This window comes from Tiliqua scincoides, chromosome 5 (assembly GCF_035046505.1).
Source record: "Tiliqua scincoides isolate rTilSci1 chromosome 5, rTilSci1.hap2, whole genome shotgun sequence".
Classification (NCBI taxonomy): domain Eukaryota; kingdom Metazoa; phylum Chordata; class Lepidosauria; order Squamata; family Scincidae; genus Tiliqua; species Tiliqua scincoides.
In genome coordinates this window covers 115,738,515-115,762,261 of record NC_089825.1, presented here as the reverse complement: position 1 = coordinate 115,762,261, position 23,747 = coordinate 115,738,515, and the positions used below count along the sequence as shown (strand labels likewise).

Genomic DNA, 23,747 nt, shown 5'->3' with positions numbered 1-23,747 from the left:
ATTCTGGAGGGAAGAAAGATGGACACAAGGGTGAAAGTGTGGCAAGGAGTTCCATAGACCAACCACACACTGGGTAAAAAAAATATTTTCTTTTGTCTGTCCTAACCCTCCCAACACTCAATTTGAGTGGATGTCCCCTGGTTCTGGTGTTATGTGTGAGTGTGAAGAGCACCTCTCTATCCACTCTGTCCATCCCCTGCATAATTTTGTATGTCTCAATCATGTCCCCCTTCGGGCAGGGATATTTTGGGATAATGTTACTGTGGGGCCCCGGGTTTCGGTGAACCCTCCCAGGTGTGAGAGGCAGCAGTGGGGCACTGAGGATTCCAGCTCAAGCAGCAATGACACAGGCATGGGGGCCACAGAAAGGAATGTGGGGGGTTGCGTCACCCTGGTCCTTCTCCCCACCTGCTGGGGCTCCTGGACTCCCAGGGAGCCCTGGCTCTCAGGCAGGCTGGCTTCTGCTCCAGCCGGCTGCCTAGCCCAGACTGCCATCATCCCTGGCCTGGCTAGGCTGTGTGCTGCTTACCTGCCCCTCCAAGCCCTGCCCCTTCCTCCTTGAGATGGCTAAAAGGCTGGGCCCTCACACTCCTCCACCCTCCTCCTTTCCTGGCTCTCCCAGTCAGTGTTCCTCCACAGCTGGCCTCGGGGTCAGCCTTCTTCTTGCCTCAAGCCCCCTGTCGCACTGCAAGCAGCCCCTTGTCCCAGGTCTCCCCAAGGTAAGTCAGAGGGACCCTGACAATTACAAGAGTAGGGAAAGCGAATCAAGGCCAAAACAATTAAGTGTCTCATTCATTCACACAGGTAGACTCTAAGTGTGAGCAGTTGCAATTGACAGAAAAGTCTACAATCAGACACACACAAAACACACTTAGGAATGTGGGCGCTCCCATACCAAGCTCCCCATGCCCCTGTGCCGCACCTGCACTACCTGCTCAGGCCGGTGCTGCTCCTGGATGCAGTGCTGGAGGGCTGGTGCAGGCCTTTGAGCTGGAACTACTGGCTCACAAGTAGTTGCAAAAATGCTTGATGGCACATTTCCAAAACTCTGAGCCAGCAGACAGATGGCCGCACCAGCTCAGGCGAGGTTTAGAATTGCGCTGCATAGGATTGTGACCAGAATCAGCTGAATCAGCTCTCTGGTGGGCTGGAGATTTGAATCCAGGTCTTCCTCCTCCAGGTCCCACACTCTGACCCAGGGGTCTCCAAACTCTGGCCCGCAGGCCACATCCAGCCCTCTCGAGGATTTTATCCAACCTACACAGTTCCCCATCCTCTCAGGGCTAAGAATAGCTCAAAAAGATGCAATTCAGGATCTCCCAGCATGGGTATATACTGAATTCAGTCACTAGAGGAGCTGAATGTAATGTAACGTAATTACCTCTAGTGGCTGAATGTGGTATATACCCATGCTTTTTCAGCTCTTTTTTTTCAAATTCCATTCCCCTCTTCCTATGGAAGACAATTTTGTCTTTTGCTTCCCTCCCCCTTCCAGTGCACCCACTTCAATCAAACTCTCAGCACATTGGTCCTCCATATATTTATTATTTATTTATGTTCAGGCCCACGGCACCATGTCAGATATACAATGCGGCCCTCCTGCCAACACGTTTGAAGACCCCTGCTCTAACCACTACAGCACACTGGCTCTTAATTCTGGTTCAGAAGCAGAGCTCCATTTGAAACCTTCCAGTTTTTGTTTCACAAAGTCATACAGCATGCCCTAATTGCAAATGGTTGGCAACCTTCAGTCTCGAAGACTATGTTATAAGCCTACAGCACCCAGTATTCCCAGGCGGTCTCCCATCCAAGTACTAAGCAGGCCTGACCCTGCTTAACTTCTAAGATCAGACAAGATTGGGCATGTGCAGGGTAACAAAATGTTGCTTCCACTTTCAGATCCTTACATTCATTTATGTTTGCCCTCTGTACTGTGGAAGTACATCTGCGTGAGCATCTATGAAGCATTGCAAGAGGACAACAATGAATGATATATTCCACTGCCCAAAGAAAAATAATGACAATTACACAATACTATAGTGTTTACATCACATTCTTGAGTAAAAATTGTTAAACAAAGGTTTACATCCACCATCACCCCAAACAGGCACCCTCAATCTGAAGGTGCCTTATATCAGATTTCAGCTCTATCCCTAGCAGTGTTCAGATGTAGTTGTGCCCGGGTACAGTGGGAATGGGTAGAAGCCTAACAGTAGTGTGCTCCATAGCCATGTTCCCAGCATTCCCTAGGTACAACAGCAACTGTTACCATGCACATGCCTGATCTCTTCTGATCTTGGAAGCTAAGCAGGGTCAGGCCTGGTTAGTACTTGGATGGGAGACCGCATGGGAATACCGGGTGCAGTAGGCTTATACCATAGTCTTTCGAGACTGAAGGTTGCCAACCATTCCCTAGGTACAACATTTCTCTGGAAACAATCTGGAGGAGCACTTTGAATTAGCTCATTTTAAAAAGCTTCCAACTAACTTTGAACTTAATCCTTTTTTAATGGGAATTTAGGAAGAATTTTGTTAAAGTTTCACATGCTGAAAACAGCTCATTTCAGAAAATGTTCCAGTGCGTGCATATATACTGGATTGCACTTTTTTTCTTTTCAGTGTCTCCTTATTAATTGTTCCTTGCTATTTAGTTCAGGCCTCAGCAAAATGATGTAGCATTTAGGGACAAAGATGCAACCCAGCAATCCAGCACTGGAGGCTAAGATGGAGAAGATCTCCACAGCTACCAGGTATTTCCCTTTCGTGCTCAGGTATGTTGGGACAAAGGACAGCCAAACACTACAAAAGACCAGCATGCTGAAAGTGATAAACTTGGCTTCGTTGAAACTGTCAGGTAGTTTCCTGGCCGGGAATGCCACAGAGAAACTGACAATGGCCAGGAAGCCCATATAGCCCAAGACACAGTAGAACATGGAGGGTAATCCCTCATTGCACTCTAACACAATTTCTTCACTCATTGAATGCATGTCAACATCTGGGAATGGGGGAGAGGTGGCAAGCCACACAGTACAGATGCCAACTTGGAAAAGGGAGCAGGAAATAACAATGGAGTTGGTCAGTTTTGTCCCCATCCATTTCCTCAAATTGGACCCTGGCTTGGTGGCCATGAAAGCTAGAACCACAGTGGTGGTTTTTGCCAACACAGAAGAAACAGCCACTGAGAAGATGATGCCAAAGGCAGTTTGGCGGAGGAGACACGTCACTTTCTTAGGACTGCCAATGAACAACAAGGAAGAGAGGAAGCAGAACATAAGGGAGATGAGGAGGGTGTAGGTGAGGTTCCGATTGTTGGCTTTGACAATGGGAGTGTTCCGGTGCTTCATAAACATTCCTAGAATCAGGGCTGTGGCTGAAGAAAACAAAAGTGCCAACATGGCTAAAGCTATCCCCAAATTATTTTCATAAGATAGGAAAGTCGCATTCTTGGGAATGCATGTATTCTTGTCCATGTTGGGGTAATGACCTTCTGGGCATTGAAAGCAGACCTCCATGTCTGAAAGGAAGGAAGGAAGGAAGGAAGGAAGGAAGGAAGGAAGGAAGGAAGTTGTGGAATAAATCAAATGCCATACTGTAAGTCTCTGACATCTTTTAGTGGTAAAATGGCTACCATGTCTATTTAGAAGTCTGAACACACTGAGATCCTCTCAGCGTTCCTCTTTTTATAGAACTGTAGTGGTCTACCCAAATGTATGTTTTTGCTTCTCTAGAAGTAAATAGGTGCATTTGAATTACACTGCTTTTTAATTTTCAGAGGAAAACAAACTTCATTTCCATTTTTAAATCAGAGAAGGGGGAAAGTTGGACTTCTGCACCTGCATAAGATTTGGTCTCCATTGTTAAATGTACATGGATCTGCTGCCCATATACTTTGGGATCAATAGATAACTCAGCACAGAATACCCCTATGCTGGTGTGCCTAAACCCTGTACATTACCCTCTGGTCTCGGGGGGAGACAAGGAGAGTGCATTGGCAAGATGCAAGCTCATGCACTCGCAAGCACACCCTGCTAGCCAAAGTAGGGCATTTGTCTGAAGAGATCCTCCCTCCGATTAGTGATATACTAATGATCAGTGGGAAGGGCATCACTTTGAAGTACATTTGCATAAGAAGAGGCTTGCCAGCACATGTCACTCCCTCTTCCTGCCATGTGTTGATAAATGTGCTTTAGACACAGCCCAGTCCTGAACTGCCCAGCGTGCTGGGCTGCAATGGGACCGAAAATGGCTGCTGCTGCATCCTGCATGCTCCAGGCAGCCGTCAGAGGCTCCTCAGGTGAAAGGGACTTTCGTCCTCTTCCCCTGGGTAAAGCGAGTAGCCCTGCAATGGGGCTACTCCATTCTACACCGACCCAAAGGTGGTGATCCTGACATGTAGGCTCTGGATCCAGTGGAATGAAGTTCCAGTGGTCCCGCCTCCCTCGTGCCCCGCTACATCCCTCTGAAACGCCTCCTCCCTGCCCTCTCCCCGCCCTCCTTCCTCCTCCCCCTGCCCCAGTACTCCTCCTCCCACCTCCCCCCATGCCTCACCTACCTCTCCACCACTTGGCAGTCCACGTGACTGCTGAGCGGTGGAGCTCTGGCACTTGCCTGATGCTAGCCGAGCGCCGGCCAGCACTTGGCTAGCACCAGCAGTGAGCCAGCATGCCGAGTTCAGGACTGGGCTCTATGTCTCTTACCCTTCTCACTTGAAATCTTCCCGTCTGGACACGGGATGCAATCATAGCAGCAAAATGGGTTCCCTTCCTGTATTTCTTTTCTGTAACCAGGGTGGCAGTTATCATTACATACAGAAAGCGGCAATACCTGGTGCATAAATGGAAAAAGCAACTTATTGTGGTTGTTTTTGTTATTATTCATCTTTTCAATTTAGAACAATCATTTCCTGCTTTGCTTTTACTAAACAAAACCTTTCAAAATGACTCCCGAAAAATATATGCTAGAAAACAACAAGAAAACCACTAACTACCACTACCAGAAAAATAAACACATCAACGAAGAATAGTATAAAGCAGTGGTCCTCAACATTTTTCAAGCCACAACTTCAGTAGTTAAATAAGGAAATTATGAGGCTGGGGACCTAGTGCAGATCCCGCCCTCCCTCCTAGGTCCCGATGAGCCCACCCTCTGCCCCCACCTGTCCCATTTCCCTCTACCCCTTTTATCTTTACAACAGCCCTATGAGGTAGTAGCCCAAAGACAGTAGGGTAAGACAGCAAGAAGAGGCTGTTCAGGATTATATCAAGAACTCAGTTTTGATAAGACAGTACCATTACTGGATTGAATCCAAGCCCACTCTTGCACAGGCTTAGGAAATTTGCCATGACCTCCCAAATGAGGTTTTGCAACTCCTTTGGGGTCACAACCCACAAGTTGAAGAGAACTGGTATAAAGGAAGGCACGTGCAATTTCCCCAACACCTTATGGAATAGCTAGCTGTTCACCGCTTTGCAGAAGTCAGATGGGCGTCCCTGACAGTGCATTCCACAGCTATAGTGCCATGATCAAAAGGAGTGAAGCTTCATCTGGCCATCAACCTTGGGATTATGCAGTGGGATGATGAAGATTTTTATGTATGGCAAATGACACCATTAGTTCTGTTTTCCCCTTATGATAAAGGACTGGGACAATTACGTTCAGTGCCTTAAGTCTTACATACTATGGACATATTGCCTGGGATCCAATACTGCCCAGTGCCAATGCAGCTGCAAAGCAGCCCCAAGGTAGAGGAGCAAACATTCCTTCACCTTGGAGAGGCTTCCATGACTGCCCTCCCCCCCACTATAGGTTGCAGCACTCTCCCAGTTGGCATAGCTGCCTCAGCATTGGGAATTTAGATAGGATTGGGCCTCTGGAGTGGCAATATTGCTGCCGCCACTATTATCACCACTTTTATACTCCCAGTAACACTGCAGTCTTTCCTCACTACACTCACTCACTACACTCACTCTTTCAGATTGAGTGAAAAATTGTGACATTACCTGTGGTCAATTCCTACCTGGTTATACCTCCTGTGCCATATGATGGCATCATCATGAATGGTGAACATTCTGCCTAAGGGAGCCTGGAGATCCAGCTTTCCGACTTTCACTCTCTTAAAAGATTGATTTGGAAAAGTGACCCAGTTTATAATGTCAAACCCCAAGACCAATTCCCTCTTCTGATTAAAAGAAACCTTGTCTCCAGCACTGTTGTTAAATGAGACTCCTTTCAGGAAGTGGTGGAGCTAGATAGAAAAATGAAAACACACTTTCCAAAGAGATGCAAATGGGTAACAAAATAGGTTGACCTCGATTGGAGTCAGATCCTTGTACCATTAGACCCAGTATAGTATAACCACCTCACCCCACCCCACATCCACTCTTGAAAGTCTAATTCAGAGACTTTTCCAAAGGAGAATTCTCAAGCTCAAATTTCCCAATTTTCTTCCTAATGAGTAATCAACACCCAAGCATCGTTTTGAACCTTGCTGATTGTTAAGAAATTGGAGAGTTGTTACTCTAGCATTATTTGATGCACCAGTAGATCTCAGTTAACTGTAAGATCCAATCTGCTCATTGCCCATTGTTAAGTGCTTACTTGGAGGTAAGATTTGAGCTTCCCTCAACATGGGAGTGTAGGAGAGAATACCAGTTCCTATCTAAGATAAGTGACACAAATGTTTGCAAATGTTCCCTGCCCAGTCACTTCTCGGCTCATTACCTGCCATGACTGCTGACTCTGAAGATACTGTCTCTCTCCAGTCAACTTTGTTCTGTGTTTGGCTTGGTGCAATTTCATGTCATGTAATGCATGCACAACAGCATATACAGCAGTGTAGATGCTGTAACTATGGCCCACCATGCTGAGTTCAAAAAAAGCCTCAGGAAGACTCTCTAGTTTCTCGGTCCCAGTGCAGAGAGTCTCGCCTTCAGTGCCAGCAAATGAATTTGGAAAAACACAGTCAAATGCCTGTTCCCAGAAGTCCCTGATAAAACCATCTTCTTTCGACAAGAAAGGATTCCTGGTCTGAAGAAAGCTGTTGAATCCTGTCACATCATTTGAATGTATTGTGAAGGACAGAGCACCATGAATGTCTTGTACAGCCCAACTCTTCTGAAAAGGCAATGCTGTAAGCTCCATGTGAGCAGTCAAAATCCACACTTTACCTTCAAGTTCCATTTCTAATCCTAGTTCTGATATATAAAACAACCATCGCAAATCCAGTATGTGATCTGCATAGACAACCAAGACATTAGCATTGCTTTTCATGACCGCACTGTTTATGTCTAGCATCCAATTCACTGTATCCAAAATGCCGTCGCTATAAACTTCCTTAAACCTTTTTAGGAAAGCTGAACAGATGCCATACAGGTGAAACACCATGAATAAGTTTTGCACAAATATTTCACCATTTATATCATCTTTAGCAAGGACCCCAACCCATGTCCATCTGAAGTGCAGAAGTAGTTCACTTATACCCTTATATTGGTGGGCTTCATTTGGGACCAGCTGGTAGAAGGAATGTTCTTTGTCATCATCCATTCCTGAAGCACAGCCATATGTAAACTTCAGAGACAATCAAATGGAGGGGTAGGGGGTATGGATAAGAAAAGAAAGAACATAATTTTTTAAAAGGAAATGTGACTGTCTGCCTTAATAGTGATATATGTGTAATTTTAATTCTATAGTCAGTTTTGTCTGCAGTCAATACAAAACATACAAGGAAGATTCAGTGTTTTCTGGTGTACTGTAAATATGATCAGTCCAGAAGAAATATGTATTTCTGTGTTAACATATATTATCAATTCAGTGAATTCACATTTGTTTTCAGTTGGTGATAAAAAGCAGAGAGGAAATGAGTTCCCAATAAAGAACTTCTTGAGTCAGGGAGTTCCAAAGTCTGGAGAAGATCTAATCCAACATACCCCCACTCCAAACCATCCACATACACTGTACTTTAGTCAGGGGTGCAGAACATACTAGGTATGGGGTCCTGCTCACTGGGTAAGAGGCACTTTTTCTAGTGGGTGCTCCTCTTTTATTTAGCAAGGGGAGAGTAACTGGCCCTCCTCACCCCAGCACTGTCTTTTCTAGTGGCTGTCTACTGGTGTTCTTTTGCATCTTTTTAGATTGTGAGCCCTTTTGGGACAGGGAGCCATTAGTTATTGGATTTTTCTCTGTAAACCATTTGTGATCTTTTTGTTGAAAAGCGGTATAATAATAATAATAATAATAATAATAATAATAATAATAATAATAATAATAATTGGTATTCACCATAGCTTCATACTCTATGGAAATAACATGAGGCATTCTTAAGATATGTGTCTCCCAAATAATTGACTTTATTATCCGTGCAAATGTTCTTAGCTATAAAAATGAATGTAATTCCCCATAATCCCTTGAATAAGAAACTTTGACCACTAGAAAGGCAAAACACTTTCAGGAACGTGTTTTGTTTTCCCCCAGTACTTCATGGACAACTCTGCAAGTCTATCTCAGACAAGCTCCTCCCTGAGTCGGCAACACAATGCCACATCTCAAAAGACAAATGAAATATGAATCTTTTGTTCTCACCATGTGCTTATTCTACCTGTGGAATTTTGTAGCTGCTCAGGAAGATTTCCATGTCCTTAGCGATCACAGAATAAAGTCCCCCAATGACTGCTATCAAGCTGTTCTGTACACCACACGTATAGTTGGGAATAAATGATTTTTGTGTGAAAAGAAGTTCCATCACGGCCCGGGGTGTCCCATGGACGTAGCTGTCACAGATGTGGAAGCCCACGGTGACATGAGGTAAGAGTTCATGGTTTGCATTCACCTCCTCCACAGCAAATACCAAAGCCAAGGTATGCTGGTAGTTTTTACCCAGGACACTGTAATGGGAGTCATTTGCTATATTACAGAGAATTTCTCCACTGAGTGACTAACAGGTCTATACATTAAGAGCACATACATGTGCTATGCATGTGCAAATGTAAGCAGCAAGAAAAGAAAGCTTTCCTTTTGGTAGTGACTGCTTGCTTTACCTTTGCAATGTTATAAATTCTACATTTCTTTAAAAATTGATGGCGTGACCACTGAGTGTTTAATAATACTGCCTTTTATTTAATCAATGCATTATGTAACAGCATATTTGTCATAGAATCATAGAAACTAGATTTGGGAGGGGCATAAAAGGTCATCTAGTCCAACCCCCTGTCAAGCAACAGGGAATACACCTAGAGTAGTGGTTTCCAACCTGGGGTATGAGTACCCCCAAGGGTACTTGCCATGACCTCTAGGGGTACTTGAAAAAAGAATTGAATAGTGGCAGGAAATTGCAAGTCTGCATTGGAAAGCCTAGTGGGGCTGGCAGCATAGGAATGAAGGCAGCTAAGAGGCTGAGAAAGCCTCAACAACCATTAATTTCTGGTCATCAATTTGTGTATTTCCAGATAACATTCAGTAGTTGAAAATATATAAATTTGAAACAACAGCAATTATATTCATTACACACATTTTGCTAATATGAGAGATACAATTTATGGAAATGGGCTGCCAAGCGGTACGCAAGTGAAAACACTTGGGAAGCGCTGTCCTAGAGCACCTCAAGGCCTTGGGCTAGCCTACCTAGCAAAGCTGTTGTTGCGTCAAGAAAAACTTTGTTTTTCCCGTAAAAACAAGGTATTTGGGGTTGAAATACATCTTTTACAGTGAAATTCCCAGTTCTTCCAATCTCGTTCCTAGAAACAGCAGAGTGCAATTTTGCCCCATATCAAGCGTGTATATGTATGTCTCCAATGGCATAGCTAGAAGGGGTTTTTTCAGGGAGCCTCACTAAAAGGAAGGGAGTTTTGCAGGGAGCCTCACTAAAGTGTGCAAGCAACCCCTCGTCTCCCCCTCCCCTTCAGAGCCATTCCAGGCAGTGGGAGCAAATTGGAGACTTTTGCCTCCATTTTGCTTCCACCGCCTGGAAGGTTCTGAAGGGGAGGGGGGAGGGGGCCGCTTGCATGCCGCAGAGAGGATCCCTGCAAAACTTAGTGCTTTGCACCCCCTTTAGTTACGCCACTGTATCTCCCTCCAATTTTTTAGTTTTTAATTGTAGGCTGCATTCCTGTTTTGGTGATCAATTGTCTCTGCTTCTATTCAGACCACACTAAGGAAAAAGAAAAAAGACAGATAGATGCTATCAGCTGGTAAAATAAGGTCACAGATCATTATAAATAATTCCAGAACTGGCCTGCCAGAGAACAGGAGTTGAGCACAAATGTATTGGGAAGAAGAAAACAATTAAGTCCTTACACGGTCCCACCAGTCACTGAGTGGCGTGGGTGCTGATAGAAGTCATCCACTTCAAAGTGCATACTGATTTGCGATGTAATGCCACCAATCGTGATGCTTCCTGGTCGCAAATACTTGTAAAGAAAAGGGAAGGGATCCGAATCCATACATTTCAATGTATGCGTTTCGTATGATACGTCAGATGACAGCATCAGCAGAATCAGAAACAAAATTCTCCTCCACGGGGCATCTAAGAGACAGATCGGAATGGCCATCTTCTTATATGCAATTCTGACATCTGAGTGATTAATTCCAAAGTCTCCGGGATCAGACTGATTCCAATGTGGCCCTCTTTAAGAGGTATATATACCGTTTTTCTTCACTCTCATTCTTGCTTGTGGTCACTGAGCCACTCCCCAGAGGTTGTAACAAGCAGCAGAATTAATTCCAGTAGTTAGTTAATTACCGGGGAGAGAACGTTATCTGTTCAAATTATGTGTGTAATAATTCTGTATTAGATATACATACCATAACTGTGTGTAATTATGATTTTGCTGAGGACAACATGTTTTTGATGTTAAAGTCAAGGTTTTTTATGTGTTCATTATTTACAGTTCCAACATTTGTTAGAGTCCAGGTTTGGCTTTATCTGCTTCTGAATCACCTCTACTTTCAGAAACACAACCCAATCCTAACTCAGAGCCCAATCCTGAGCTCTTTAATGGGTGTTGCAAATGTGCCATAAGGCACGCCCAAGACACATTGTGCTGAGTCAGTGCCGGCGCTAGAGCTAGATAAGCTAGTTAAGAGCTCCAGATGGCGGTAAGGGCTTCGAGGACAGGTGGGAGGCATTCTGGGGAGAGGGGGGGCAGGGGAGGGTGGGGCAGGGGAAGGAACTGGGTCAGGACGGGGGCAGGATCCTGAACTCCAAGTTGGGATGGAAGGACCTCAAGTCTCTCAAGTCTGTGCCGGCAAAATAGCCAGCATTTGAGAAGCCCCATTGTGGGGCTTGGACTTTTCCCCAGGAGAGGGGGATAGAAGTCCCCTTCTCCCATGGAGATAGCAGCTGCCATGTAGCCACTTTGGTGCTGCTGCACCTGGCATCAACGGCGCCTTTAGGATTGGGCTGTAATTTTCCAGTACCAATGCAGCTGTGCCACTGGAATGCATGCAGCATCCTGTGGTGGGGGGAAATTATAGAGGCCTCCTCAAGGTAATGCAATGTTAGTTCCCTTTCTTTGGGGCTGCATTGGCACTGGAAAGTTGTTTAGGATTGCATTAACTATTGAGTTAATGGAGAAAAGCCTACAATTTTTTTTTTCTATAAATGCTTTATATTGCTTAATAAATATAATATCCAAAGTCATAAGGCACAATCTTATCCAGGATTGTGCTGACGTTTGGAGGGGTTTATGACAGTGGAACTGGGTTCCACTGCAATAACATGGCTCCTGGCAGTGAGCACCATGCACCACTTGCAGCTATTTTAAGAATGTTGCCACAAATGGCGGTAGCACAAGTGAACCACGCTGCCAGGCGCAGCAGGGTAAGTCCAGCAGTGGCGGGGAGATGGAGTGGGGAGCAGATGGGCCAGGGAGGGAGTGGACTGAGGCCAGGAAGGCGGCTGTATTGACAGCAGTGGCACTGCTAATATCACATTTCCCTTCCTGGCCTCAATTCACCTTCCTGGTTCCACTCAAACTTGCATCAACAAAGTAGCTGGCAAAGGTCCAAGTAGATCCATGGAGGTGGTGGAGGCTTACCCCAGGCAAGGGAACAAATGTCCCATTGTCTGGAGGAGACATCCAGGGTCTGAAACTCCCCCACGGGAGTATGCGCCCCATTAGTGCAGCTGTACCAGCATGCAGGAAGTTAGGTTGAATTGAGCTAATCAAGGAATGTGGAAGATAGAGTTGGATAGTCTTATATTATCAAAACATTGGAAAAAGACATTAACTATACCTGCAATATCTATGGATCGTAAAATGAACTTAATTCAACAAGGAATTATTTTCAGGGTTTATTTGATACCTCATTGTCTTTATAGTATTATACACATGAAATAATCTAACTGTTGGCATTGCAATTTACTGATTACATTACTTTCCCACATGATGTGGTTTTGTACTGTGGTATAATTTTTTGGGGGGGAGAGGGAGTTATTGTATTAATTTTATATTATAATATTTGTTTATGCCTATGTTTGAATTATATCTATTTCATGGAAGACAGGAGAATGGAAATGTGCTCTTTGCACCCTTAATGTAGCTAAGGCTGTGATTCTATCCACACTTAGCTGAACGTAGGCCCCTTTGATTCTAATGGAACTTACTTCTGAGTAGATATACAGATGATTGGACTTTAAAAACTAATATTAAAGCATTGGAAGGATAAGTGCCCCCTACCATTACTAAGTGGTTGGAGGAACTTTTATCAACCTTTGAAGGCTTTTACAGTGATATATGGAGAATTGCATTCAGACATATGTTTGAATATTTGGAATCCATTTTTAGATACTTATGCATAAAGGGAAAGGTCTTATGGCTTACAGTATAGATGCTATACCATAGAGTGCTTATTGCTTCTTGTTTTTGAAAAATTGTATGTAATTTGTATGTATATATTTACTTCATTTATGTGATCATTTTTTGTTCCTATTTTTCTCTTCTAGTTTCTTTTTTTATATTCACCAATAAAGGAGAAAAAAGATGTTGGTTTTCTGTGTATTTTAATTGATTGGTGAAACAGCAAGACATATCCAGGTTTAGAAGGACCTACAGCAGGAGAAGGTCACAAGACAATGGAAGGAAGCAGGTATCATTAATTGCGCTGGGGCTTCTCAAGCTCTGGCACCATTTTCCTAGCCCCTCCCCCACCCTACGGGGCAGATGCAGAAAAATCTGGGCAGCCCTTTGGCTGTTGGGTTGCTGTAGGTGGGGCACGCTGGGGTCTGGGCATGTGTTTTACTCACCCAGCCTCTGTTTGGCTTGTGTTCATGGGCCCTATGTACAGTCTGAGGCTAGCTGGTTGCCTTGTTTGGGGGACCAGGTAGGAATTTTTTGCTGATACCCTGATTGGCTGTTGGGCGTCAGTTTTTTCACCTACCCCAGACTGGCATTTTGGGTAGGGAACTTTTCCTTAGAATCTTTGTTTTGAGTTGGCAGGTGACGTGCTGGCAAGTTACAGTCAAATTCTGAGCTGCCCAGGGTGCTCAACTGCAGTGGCGCCAAGAACAGCTGCTGCCTGTCCCCTTCTCCCGGGTAAGGGAAGTAGCCCCAAGATGGGGCTACTCACTTTACTGCAAGACATTCATGTATGGCGCCGAGCCCTACACGAACGGTCAGGATCCAGGGGAGTGGAGCTCCACCAGACCCACCTTCCTGCCACCCCACTCCATCCCCTGGCATGCCTACCACCCGCCCTCTCTCCTCCCCCTGCCTGCCCGTCATGCCTCCTCCCTGCCCTCTCTCTGCCCTGTGCCCGCCTCCCCCTACCCCCCCCCACCCCTGCTTACCTGCTTGAGACTGCTGAGCAGCTGAGGCTGACTGCCTGCCCGGCGCTAGCCCACGCTGGCCAGTGCTCTGCTAGCATGGGCTGTAGCCCGGTGGTAAGCCTTACGGCACATTTGCGACAGTGCGCAGCAGCACGAAGCCACTGCACCGAGCCCAGGATTGGGCTCTTAGCCAGGAACGGGCCTGACATACATAAGCAACATCAAAAGGTAAGCCAGGAGTGCTCTTGGAATGCTTCCCTGGGTTGACAGTCTGGCTGTCTGGTCCCTTGGCTGGTTCTTGGCAAGGGCCAACACATGGCTTTGTCTCTGTGGGTTTGTGCAAACCAACTGCCTTTGCGGTTTGCAAGGATAGGATAACACAGTTAATTTAAACACAGCTGAGGGGGTTGAAAGCGGCTGCTGGGGATTTTACCTGGGCTAAGTACGGCAAGGAGACATCCAGCAGCCTCTGTTCCCAAGCTCAATGAAGTGGAGGCTGCACCAAGAAATTATTACTAATTGGTATTGGGATGTAAATATTAATTTCAAAAGTAAAATTAAAGGAAGTATTAAAAAGTAAATATTAAAGTAAGTAATTAAAGTTGAAATATTAAAGTAATTTCAACAGAAGCAAAGCCAAAGTCTCATTTAAAAAAAAAATGGAGGCTTAAAAGGCTTGTAAATGCCCACTCTGAACATCTCATGCAAATGTTGGATTTAACATATAAATCTCAATATAAATGTCTAATACCAACTTATGTTTAAATTAAACTCAAACCCTTATTTAAAACATAATGGATAAATACAGCACAATCTTATGCATATCTACTCGGAAGTAAGTCCCACTGTGTTCAATAAGGCCTACTCCCAGGAAAGAGTGCATAGGACTGTAGCCCTAGAAAGCTTGTTGAGGGGGTTGAAAGTGGCAACTGCTTAGCAAGGTAGTCTCAGAACAGTCCAAGTTTGCAGGCGCATCTGAATCACTTGAGCTACCCCAGTGCTTTCCCCTTAGTGAGCTGTTCCCTGACGTTCAACTCTGGCCTCAATATAATAATGTGACATTTGGGGAAAAAGATACAGCCCAGCAACCCAGCACTGGATGCTAAGATAGAGAAGACCTCCACAGCTACCATGGATTTCCCCCTAGAGCTCAGGTAGGTGGGAATGAACAATAGCCAAACACTGCAAAAGACCAACATGCTGAAAGTTATGAACTTGGCTTCGTTGAAGGTGTCCGGCAGCTTCCTGGCCAGGAAAGCCACAGCAAAGCTGACAATGGCCAGGAAGCCCATGTAGCCCAAGACACAGTAAAACATTGTCACAGAGCCCTCATTGCATTCCAGGACCATTTCTTCAGGTACTGAGTTCATGTCAGTATCTGGGAATGGAGGAGAGCTTGTCAGCCACACCACACAAATGACAGCTTGAACCAGGGAACTGCAAAGCACAAAGGAGCCAGCCAGTCTTTTCCCCACCCATTTCTTCATTATACTTCCTGGTTTGGTGGCCATGAAGGCCAAAACTACAGTGATAGTTTTTGCTAGAACACAAGAAACAGCCACTGAGAAGATGATGCCAAAAGCAGTTTGTCGGAGGAGACACGTCACCTTCCCAGGTTGTCCAATGAATAGCAGTGAACAAAGGAAGCAGAGCAGGAGGGAGATGAGGAGGGTGTAGGTGAGGTCCCGGTTGTTGGCTTTGGCAATGGGAGTGTCATGGTGCTTTACAAATATTCCAAGTACGAGAGTTGTGATCAAAGCAAAAGAAAGTGCTAGACTGACTAAGCTGGTCCCCAAAGATTCTTCATAAGATAAGAATGTTATAATCTTAGGAATGCAGAAATCTTTGGCCCTGTTTGGATATTGATGTTCTGGGCACTTGGAGCAGTCATTCATGTCTGAAAAATGAAAAGAGATATCCTCAGTTTGTGTCAACATGCTATAATTCTTCTCCTTGCACAAGTATTATTGTATTCCAACGATTTAGGGATCCCAACAGTGGTGAGTCATGATATTTTTTATCTTTTTTGTCATAATCTGTGTTTCCATCAACAATAGCCTTCATATATCCACTATGGTCATCGTTTTTTTAATCTCCTTTGCTGCTCTGGCAGAGCAGAATATGAATCACAAATATCTGCCCATGATCCTCATTCCTAAGTATGTACTATTTTTTCCTGGCTGTATTTTTTATCCCCATGTTTTTTTTTTCTCCTGTTTTATAGATGGGTGGCCCATATGCATGTGGGCTCAAGACGCACTGGTGAACTGTGACCCACAGCTTGGGCAATCCTGTTACACGCGTAGCAATTTTCAACCACTTTGCCACTGCACATCAATATTCTGCAAAAGGTCTGCAGTAGTGGGAATTTAGGGGAGAGTCCTAGGTTAGTAAGGCCATTGGGGGTGTGAGGACACCCCCCCCCCAGTCAGTAGTATAGTGTACCTTGTCCTGCCCCTGCTTACCTGTCACAGTGGCTGCCTTACCTGCTTTGGTGGGTGCAAAAGGGTCAGGCACTGATGGAGAGCCCGGTTATGTTGCTGTATTGGTGTGGAGACGAAAGAATAGGATTGGGCTGTTAGCTCCCAGTGTGAGTAAATAACTGAGAGCTAAATCCTATTAATTCCCTTCTCTGCCAATGCAGAGTGCCAAAATGGCTACTGCTACATCCTGGGGGGGGGGGGGAGGAGTTGTGGAGCTCTCCTCTGAGTAAGGAAATATTTTACCTGGGGGTGAGCCTCTGCTGAGCTGTGGGGGGCGGGGGTTTACCTGGAACTGTGAAAGCAATATCATCGTTGCAGGTTTCTAGGAAGGGGGTTATGATTTGCTCTCTGCCACAGCTGCCAAAACTGCTACCTTCCAGGACCCCACCCCATTGCCTGCACATTCTGCCCTCCCCTCCCCACATCATTGTCTCATTCACCCCTCCCCTGCCCCTGTTCCAACTCTCCCTGTCCCATCCTGCCTATCCCATCATCTTACCTGCATCAGCAGTTCCTGAGCAATCTGCTGGCACATGCAGGAAGGTTCGGGTCTTCCTGCCAGTCCTACATCAGCGCACACCTCTGCGCATTGCTACAGCAAGCTAAATGACTGCTGTAAACACTAGTTCTGCCAGGAGGGCAGCCCAATAGTATTGGGATGTAACAGTGCACTTCTACTCAGGTGTAAATCTTACCCAGGTAAGTATGTGTAGGATGGCACTACCATTCATACCAAAGAGAAAATAAAAGTGTTGCACTTTTCTTTGTAGCGTATGCATGTATATGTATGTACAATCTGACTCCTTTACATGTCACTGAAGAGTATAACATTATGCATACATGATTTACCTCTCTGATTAGAAAATCGCCCCTCTGCACAAGGGATGCAGTCGTGACAGCAAAATGGCTTCTCCTTCTGCTTTCTCCTCCGATAACCTGGGGGGCAGCTGGAAGTACACACAGAAAGAGGCAACGTCTGCTCCAAAAATGGGAAGAAAGGTCAAATATTAAAAATGGCTTGAGGAATTTGACAAGCAGCTGTTGGCACATTGTAAGCTTGAGAGTGTATAGAGCAGCAGCTGCTCTTTATGAATTACACCTGGAGCACTCCTGGAGTTTTTTGCCCTTGCCGTTGAGTCAATGTTGCTCAATAGCATGAGTTGCACACCCTATTTATAAGTTATCCAGCGCTGTGCGATTGCTTCTTCAGCACTGTGGCGTCATGAGCGGGGCATGGGGGTGACACCACTACTGGCCAAAATTTTTTAAATCTTGGTATTTTTGAATAATACCATCACATTATGTATCATTCGAGGTGTAATTTCATGCAGAATGCAGTGAAACTAACCACATTGAAATACTACGTATTTGATCAAAAGTTATAGCCAAAAAAAAAAGTGGGGCAGGGCAATAGTGCACCACCATACCCACTGCCCTAGGTGTTGCCCTGCCCACTGCATGAGAGGAGGTACATCATAGGGGTGATGTGCTGCTCTCCTGCACTGGGTTACAAAAACCTTAATGATGTCACTGGTTCCACCACCATTGTTCCCTTTCTAATACAGGGAATGCTACATTTTTTTTTTTTTTTTTTGGTCAAACCGAATAAGCATTTCAGCATAATACTGTGTGCTTTTCCAAAATGGCAATGAACTTTGTTGCTTCTCTTTGCTCTGTACATTAGGAATCGCAGCTAGATGCTTTTGAAATATCTATTGGACATATTTTCTGAATCAGTCCAATATTGGAATACTGTTACTATCATGCAGAAGTTAGTAAATGGTATGGGTACATTTGTTGGCCCTGGTTTTTGCCAAACTCAACTTCTGTCTCTATGATACCTTCATGTAATGGTCAATTTTGGATGTCCATCCTACTATCCAAACTGTTGGCAAATCTTTAAAATTATAGGTTATGTTTTATTATCAAATTTCATATATGAATGAAGGTGCGTTTCAAGAATGTGGAAGTTAACATTCCAGCTGGCTTTAGCACTGTCTGATGAAATTCACTCTACAGAAAAAGAATAAAAGCATGCCCTAAGAACTGATATCTGCCTCAAATTACCTGAGACCCTACCTGGTTAAAATAGCTGTGCCATGTGATTGCATCATCATAAACAGTAACCATGTTGTCTTCAAATCTCTGGGGGTCGAGTCTTCCAACTTTCACCCTTGAAAAGGACTGGTTTGGGAAAGTGACCCAGTTGATAACATCAAAACCAGCTGCCAGTTCCCTGTTCTGAGCAAAAGAAACTTCATCTCCAGCACTATTATTAAATGAAACCCTTTCCAGAAAGTGGTGCAGCTGGATTAAAATACAAACACAAAAGATTTCAAAAAGATGTAAATAAAACCAAGTGACACCTGCTTAGACCACTGACTTGTCTAGCCCCATTCCAGCTGGTACCCTGCTTAGAAGAGGCAAATGCTGAAGGAAAAACCATTTGGTTGTTACAAGAGCATCTTGAATCCAGAAAGGAAACTTTCAGTCCCATTAACAATAGACTTCCAAAGTCCCAAATGTCACTGTTCAATCAATGAAAGATGAATATGGTTTTTCTACAGCTCATATTCTATGCAATTCTACTTATACTTTAGTCTCATTGAATTCAATTATGCTTGCTTCTAGGTAAGTGGGGAGACATAGGAAGTGGAAAAATTGCTGGAAAAACAATTGCATACCTATATTCAAATATATCAATGCTATTTCATTGTGGCACTCATATAAAGCTGCATGCTTGGTCCATTACCTGCCATGGCTGCTGATTCCAAAGATTCAATCTTCTTTCATTCCGCATTATACAATGCTTGTGTATGCATGACTGCATGGCATGTAAAGCATGAGCTACAGCATGGGCAGCATTATAGATACTGTAGCTGTGGCCAGTCATGCTCACTTCAAAAAGAGCCCCAGGGAGGTTCTCCAACTTCTCCTCTCCAGTGCAAATATTCCCATCCAGACTGTCTATAGCTGGATTCTGATGGGGAAACACACAGTTGAAGGCCTGTTCCCAAATTTCCAGGATAAAGCTGTCGTCTTTGGTCAAGAAAGGCTTTCTCATCCGAAGAAAGGTCTGGAAATTGGGGAGTTCATGTGATTGAATTGCAAAAGACAGAGATCCATGGATGGCTTGTATATCCCAATCTCTTTGAAAATTCAGTGGTCTCAGTTCCATCTGGGCTGTCATAAGCCACACTTTCCCTTTAGGCTTCATTGTTACCCAGTCCAAATCTGGTAGCTGTAGCAGCCACCTCAATAGTGTCATGGCTTCTGCATAGAAGACAACTGTGTTGGCATTGCTGTTCATGACAATACAATATATTCTCACCAGCCAATCCAGTTCACTAAGAAAGTTATTGACCTGGGTTATTCTGATTCTTTCTAAGAAAGCAAAACAAATGCCCTTTGTAGGAAATATTTCAAGTATGGCCTGCAGAAACCTTTCTCCATTGTCATCTTCTTTAGCAATGACTCCAACCCAGGTCCATTTGAAATGCAGAAGCAACTGGGCAATTCCTGTATATTGGTAAGCTTCCTTTGGTACCATCTGATAGACAGAAAGGGGCCCACTTCTGTCACTAGTTAGTGGAACAGAGCCATACGTCAGCTGTTGAAAAATAAAAGCCGTTCTGATCAGATAAAGGATTCAAATCTTTCCATCTTGTTGTGAATTTGTACAAAAGCACAACAGAAGTGTTAAGAAAGTACAGTGAAGGATTTAGTGCTACAACTTCGTCTTTCAGGTTTTCAAAAAAGTAGCCTTCTACCTGCATTCTGTGTGAATCCCTCCTTCTGCAATGTCCATTACCAGATGGGCAGCCTGGTCCTGTCCGACCACCCCCATGCTGATGCAGCAGCAGCACCAGTGTGGCCTCCACTGCATCCTATGGGAGTGGTTGGGACACGTGCAGACTTCTTGAGGTAAGCTAACATTTGTCCCCTTGTCCTGGGGTAAGCCCCAGCTGGGCCAACAGGTCCACTCAGACCTGTGCTTGATAAATTGCTGGTGAAAAGGCTGAATCTTATCAAGTGCAGCGATACACTCGTACCACCAGCACCAGGTGTTGTAAAAGTGCCATAAGTACCACTGGCACTAGAGATGCAGAGCCAATGCTGAGGCCATTGCCAGTCAGCGCTGGCCCTCAGAGCAGAGAAGATGCACCGCGGGAGCAGCCAGAGATAAGTCTCTCTGCTAGGCTGTGGAGAGGCTTTTCAGGGTGGCAGGAGAGGTTGGGGGGATGGCAGGGGGAGGGAGGAACTGGATGGAAGGAGGGCAGCCTGAGGGGAGGATCTGATCTGCGAGTGGGGCAGGGATGGCTGTTGACTTTGCCACCAAATCCTGTGCCCTCTCCCAACTTGCAGAGCCCTGCACAGGCCTCCTTGGTTCTGCACTAGTAAAATAGTTGGTGCAGTTCTGAGGAGACCCTTTGGGGATGCCAGAGCTTTACTTGTGGTAAGGGAACAAACGTTCCTTTATCTCAAGGAAACTCTAGCGGCTCCTATATTGGAGCCAGCAGAATGTGGATTTGGCCAGCAAAGAATTTAGTTTGGATTTGACTGTTTGTTATGAAGGTTAATACAATAATATCAAGGTTAATATTATATATTTGGTTCCTAAGTGAATGTCATATCCTGTTAATAAAAGATGGGTCTGGAATCAAAATACGTATGTCATGAACTTTTCTGTGTAACCCGTTCTAAAATCTTCAATAAAGTTTTTCTGTTGTATAAAATGTACATTTTGTAGAAGTCTGAAGGGCTGCAATCCTACAGACCCCTGAGTAGGTCCCATTGAAGTTAATGGGACTTACTTCTGAGTAGACTTACACAGGATTAGTCTGCAAGTCCATGCCAGTCACAGCTCTCTCTGTCTCCATATCGTGGAACGTGGAAAGAGCTATTAGGTTAGATTTATCCATTCAATTCAACTCTTGGCAGAAATACGTCACTGACTTAAAAAAGTCAGTGGTATGCTCACACATCCTACCTGTGGAACTTTGTAGATCCCCAGGATGGTCGCCATATTCACAGAAACTGCAAAGTAAAGACCCCCAATGACTGACATCATCTTGTTCTGGCTGCCACACCTGTAGTTGGGGATAAATTTGTTCTGTGTGGAGAGAAGTTCCATAGTGGCGTGATAGGTGCACTTTGAGCAGAAATAGCTCTCACAGATGTGGAATCCCAAGGTGACATTGGGTAAGATCCGCGGGTCTTCGTTGATCTCCTTTATAGCAAATACCATGGCCAGAGTATGCTGGTAGTTCTTGGTCACTGCCCTACAAAGAGAGTTGCATGCTGTAATGCAGGGAAATTCTACAGATCATAAAATTATTTCCACTCATGTCTGCCTCATCTAGAGCATCAGCTCCTATAGTTGGTGCTCATTTTCATCACAGATGGACTGACATATTTCGAATAGATATGTATTATGAGCTTCACATCTCATTTTTGAGTGTCCATATTTCTGTGAAAGCAGAAACAGTAGATAGGAGTCTATCCATTGAGTGTGGCAGTGTAAGTTGCCTTCTCCTGTCAATCCTGCCACTGATGAGAAGGATTGTTCACTCTGTGTACCCACTGCCATGGAGCCCAGCCTGTGCCAACCAAGCTAGATGAGTTACTGGGGCTGACCATGGTTGGTTCAGTGGATCTTCAGGGTGGGAAGGGGGCAGGGGAAGTAAGCAGACTGAAGAAGCTGGAACAGAATGGTATAGATGCCCACCAGATCTTATCCCTGATTTTCTAGTCTTCCCCACCGCTTCTTCTCCTTGGATGTACACAAGCTACTTTGCTTGTAGCTGACATGGGTCCAAGGAAACCCACAGGCAGACAGAAGTCCTACTCAGAGGTAAGTTTAAAAGTTTTTACTTACCTCTGCTAGGCCTTCTGGTCACCCCCCATCATTGAATGTAGTGCACACTCCAGCAGTGATATTGCATCATGTGCAATGTTGGGGATAGGATTGGGTGGTGTATATGTTAAGGCTGGTGTGGTTTCTGGCACACAAGATAGTCTTTCCTTCTAACCCTGAGTAGGGGCTTATACTGAATAAATGGTAAATTACACTGTCACACACAACAGCAAAGCTGTAATCATAGTAGTAGTGTTTTATGAGTTATGAGTCCCAACAGATATCTGATAAAACTTTGTATGGGCTATGAAATTGGTTGAGGAAAGAACTGATCCGGATTCACCTTCCACACTATCAGTATGCTTGTTATAGGGATTTTCACTTATATATACCATGAATATTAATATCATATTTCTTTAGCCATACCCAAATTTTTGATTATGCCTCTGGGAAGAGGCATTCAGTCCACGAGAGCTGAGACTACAATTAAAAATGGTGTCAAGTTGCCTAACGGGTAGTGCATAACTCATGCTCAGTTTTGTATTGGTTTTCAAGGCTCACTTCTCACTCCTCCTCACACAATCACACCACTTCTGTGTCTGTCTTTGCCTTGCTTAAGCCAGTTGATGTGCACTATTACAAGAAGTTGACATCAGATCTATATTGGTTGTTATTTTTATTACATTTACAGGTATTTATATAATGTTATTGTTATTTATTCTATTTAATTGCGCAACACAACTTTTTCTCCTATGGTTTTCTGCATTTAGGGTGACTTCTGGGTGACCTTGGAATGGCTTTCAGATGAGTTCGAAATTGTCCCATTTAATTAATATAGTCATTTAACTCATCTGAATTTTCACTGCAAGGGCCTTTTCCAAGAGCAAATTTGCTACAGATGACAAGGGATGTGTATAAGTCAAAGACACTGAGGATATGGAAAACAAGCTCAACTGTGAAACAAGAGGTCTGCAAATTACCTCTTTAAAAGCTTCAATACATCCTGAAAATATTGCTCTTACCCCACCCTTGCTGAGCAGAACACATGGTTGGAATACCTATTTCATTGATGTGTTATTTGTATGCTCTTCTGTGAACATTGGAGTCCATAAAGCCACCCACCCAGCAAGAAGGGGTGTTTTTTTTTTTTTTTTGAGACCTCAGATCCCATGCCTTAGCTGCCTGCTCTTAGTTCAGTAGTAAAATCCCTTTGCCAGTACTCACCCCCACTTCCACTCTTGCAGCAAAACCTGTTGGTTAAATTTTTCTCCCCTGAACAACAGAAATATTCATTTGCATCAGCTCCCTCTAGTCCCTTTCAACAACATCCCCCCCCCCCCAGAAAAAAGGGATCAGGTAGGGCACATTAAATTTCATTTGCAATCTAGCTGGAAAGTTAGTCAATAATACCCCTCTTTGCCCATATAGTCTGGATTGCTGTGCCCTGAGGCAATGGGACAGAGAAAATAAAAGTTTCTTACAGAAAGTCACTAGTCCATGACTGATGGGGGTGTTCATCAAAGTTAATCAAATCACCAAGCAAGGTGATCTGTGAAGTGATTCCACCAATGGTGAGATCCCCTGCTTGAAGATACCTGTGACGGATAGGGAGGGGTTTACCAAGGCTGCATTTTGCTTTGTGGGTCAT

The 23,747-nt window shown here is 44.4% G+C and overlaps 2 protein-coding genes across 2 annotated transcripts; both read right to left on the bottom strand.

Moving 5' to 3' along the window:
- Positions 1–2,615: 2,615 nt before the first annotated feature.
- LOC136653324 (vomeronasal type-2 receptor 26-like) lies at positions 2,616–10,541 on the bottom strand. Its single transcript, XM_066630233.1, has 5 exons — positions 10,288–10,541; positions 8,594–8,879; positions 6,721–7,566; positions 4,698–4,824; positions 2,616–3,514 (listed from the first exon to the last, which is right to left on the bottom strand). The coding sequence occupies exons 1-5, from the start codon at positions 10,539–10,541 to the stop codon at positions 2,616–2,618; spliced, it is 2,412 nt and encodes an 803-aa protein (XP_066486330.1).
- Positions 10,542–14,748: 4,207 nt separating this feature from the next.
- On the bottom strand, positions 14,749–23,747 carry LOC136653322 (vomeronasal type-2 receptor 26-like). The gene is made up of 6 exons (XM_066630232.1): positions 23,581–23,747; positions 21,233–21,524; positions 18,995–19,852; positions 18,310–18,549; positions 17,092–17,218; positions 14,749–15,656 (listed from the first exon to the last, which is right to left on the bottom strand). Exons 1-6 carry the CDS (start codon positions 23,745–23,747, stop codon positions 14,749–14,751), a joined length of 2,592 nt encoding a protein of 863 aa, XP_066486329.1.

Bases quoted from the DNA above. Each gene is read 5' to 3' on its own strand.
- LOC136653324 (XM_066630233.1), bottom strand. From the start codon at position 10,541: ATGGCCATTCCGATCTGTCTCTTAGATGCCCCGTGGAGGAGAATTTTG. The intron at 7,567-8,593 runs GTAGAATAAGCA...TTGTCTCTGAAG, and splicing joins GCAGCTACAAAATTCCACAG to TTTACATATGGCTGTGCTTC. The intron at 3,515-4,697 runs GTAAGAGACATA...CCTTCCTTTCAG, and splicing joins GAAGATTTCAAGTGAGAAGG to ACATGGAGGTCTGCTTTCAA.
- LOC136653322 (XM_066630232.1), bottom strand. From the start codon at position 23,747: ATGACCCACAAAGCAAAATGCAGCCTTGGTAAACCCCTCCCTATCCGT. The intron at 21,525-23,580 runs GTAAGAAACTTT...CTCTCTTTGTAG, and splicing joins TCATGGACTAGTGACTTTCT to GGCAGTGACCAAGAACTACC. The intron at 15,657-17,091 runs GTAAATCATGTA...TTCATTTTTCAG, and splicing joins GCGATTTTCTAATCAGAGAG to ACATGAATGACTGCTCCAAG.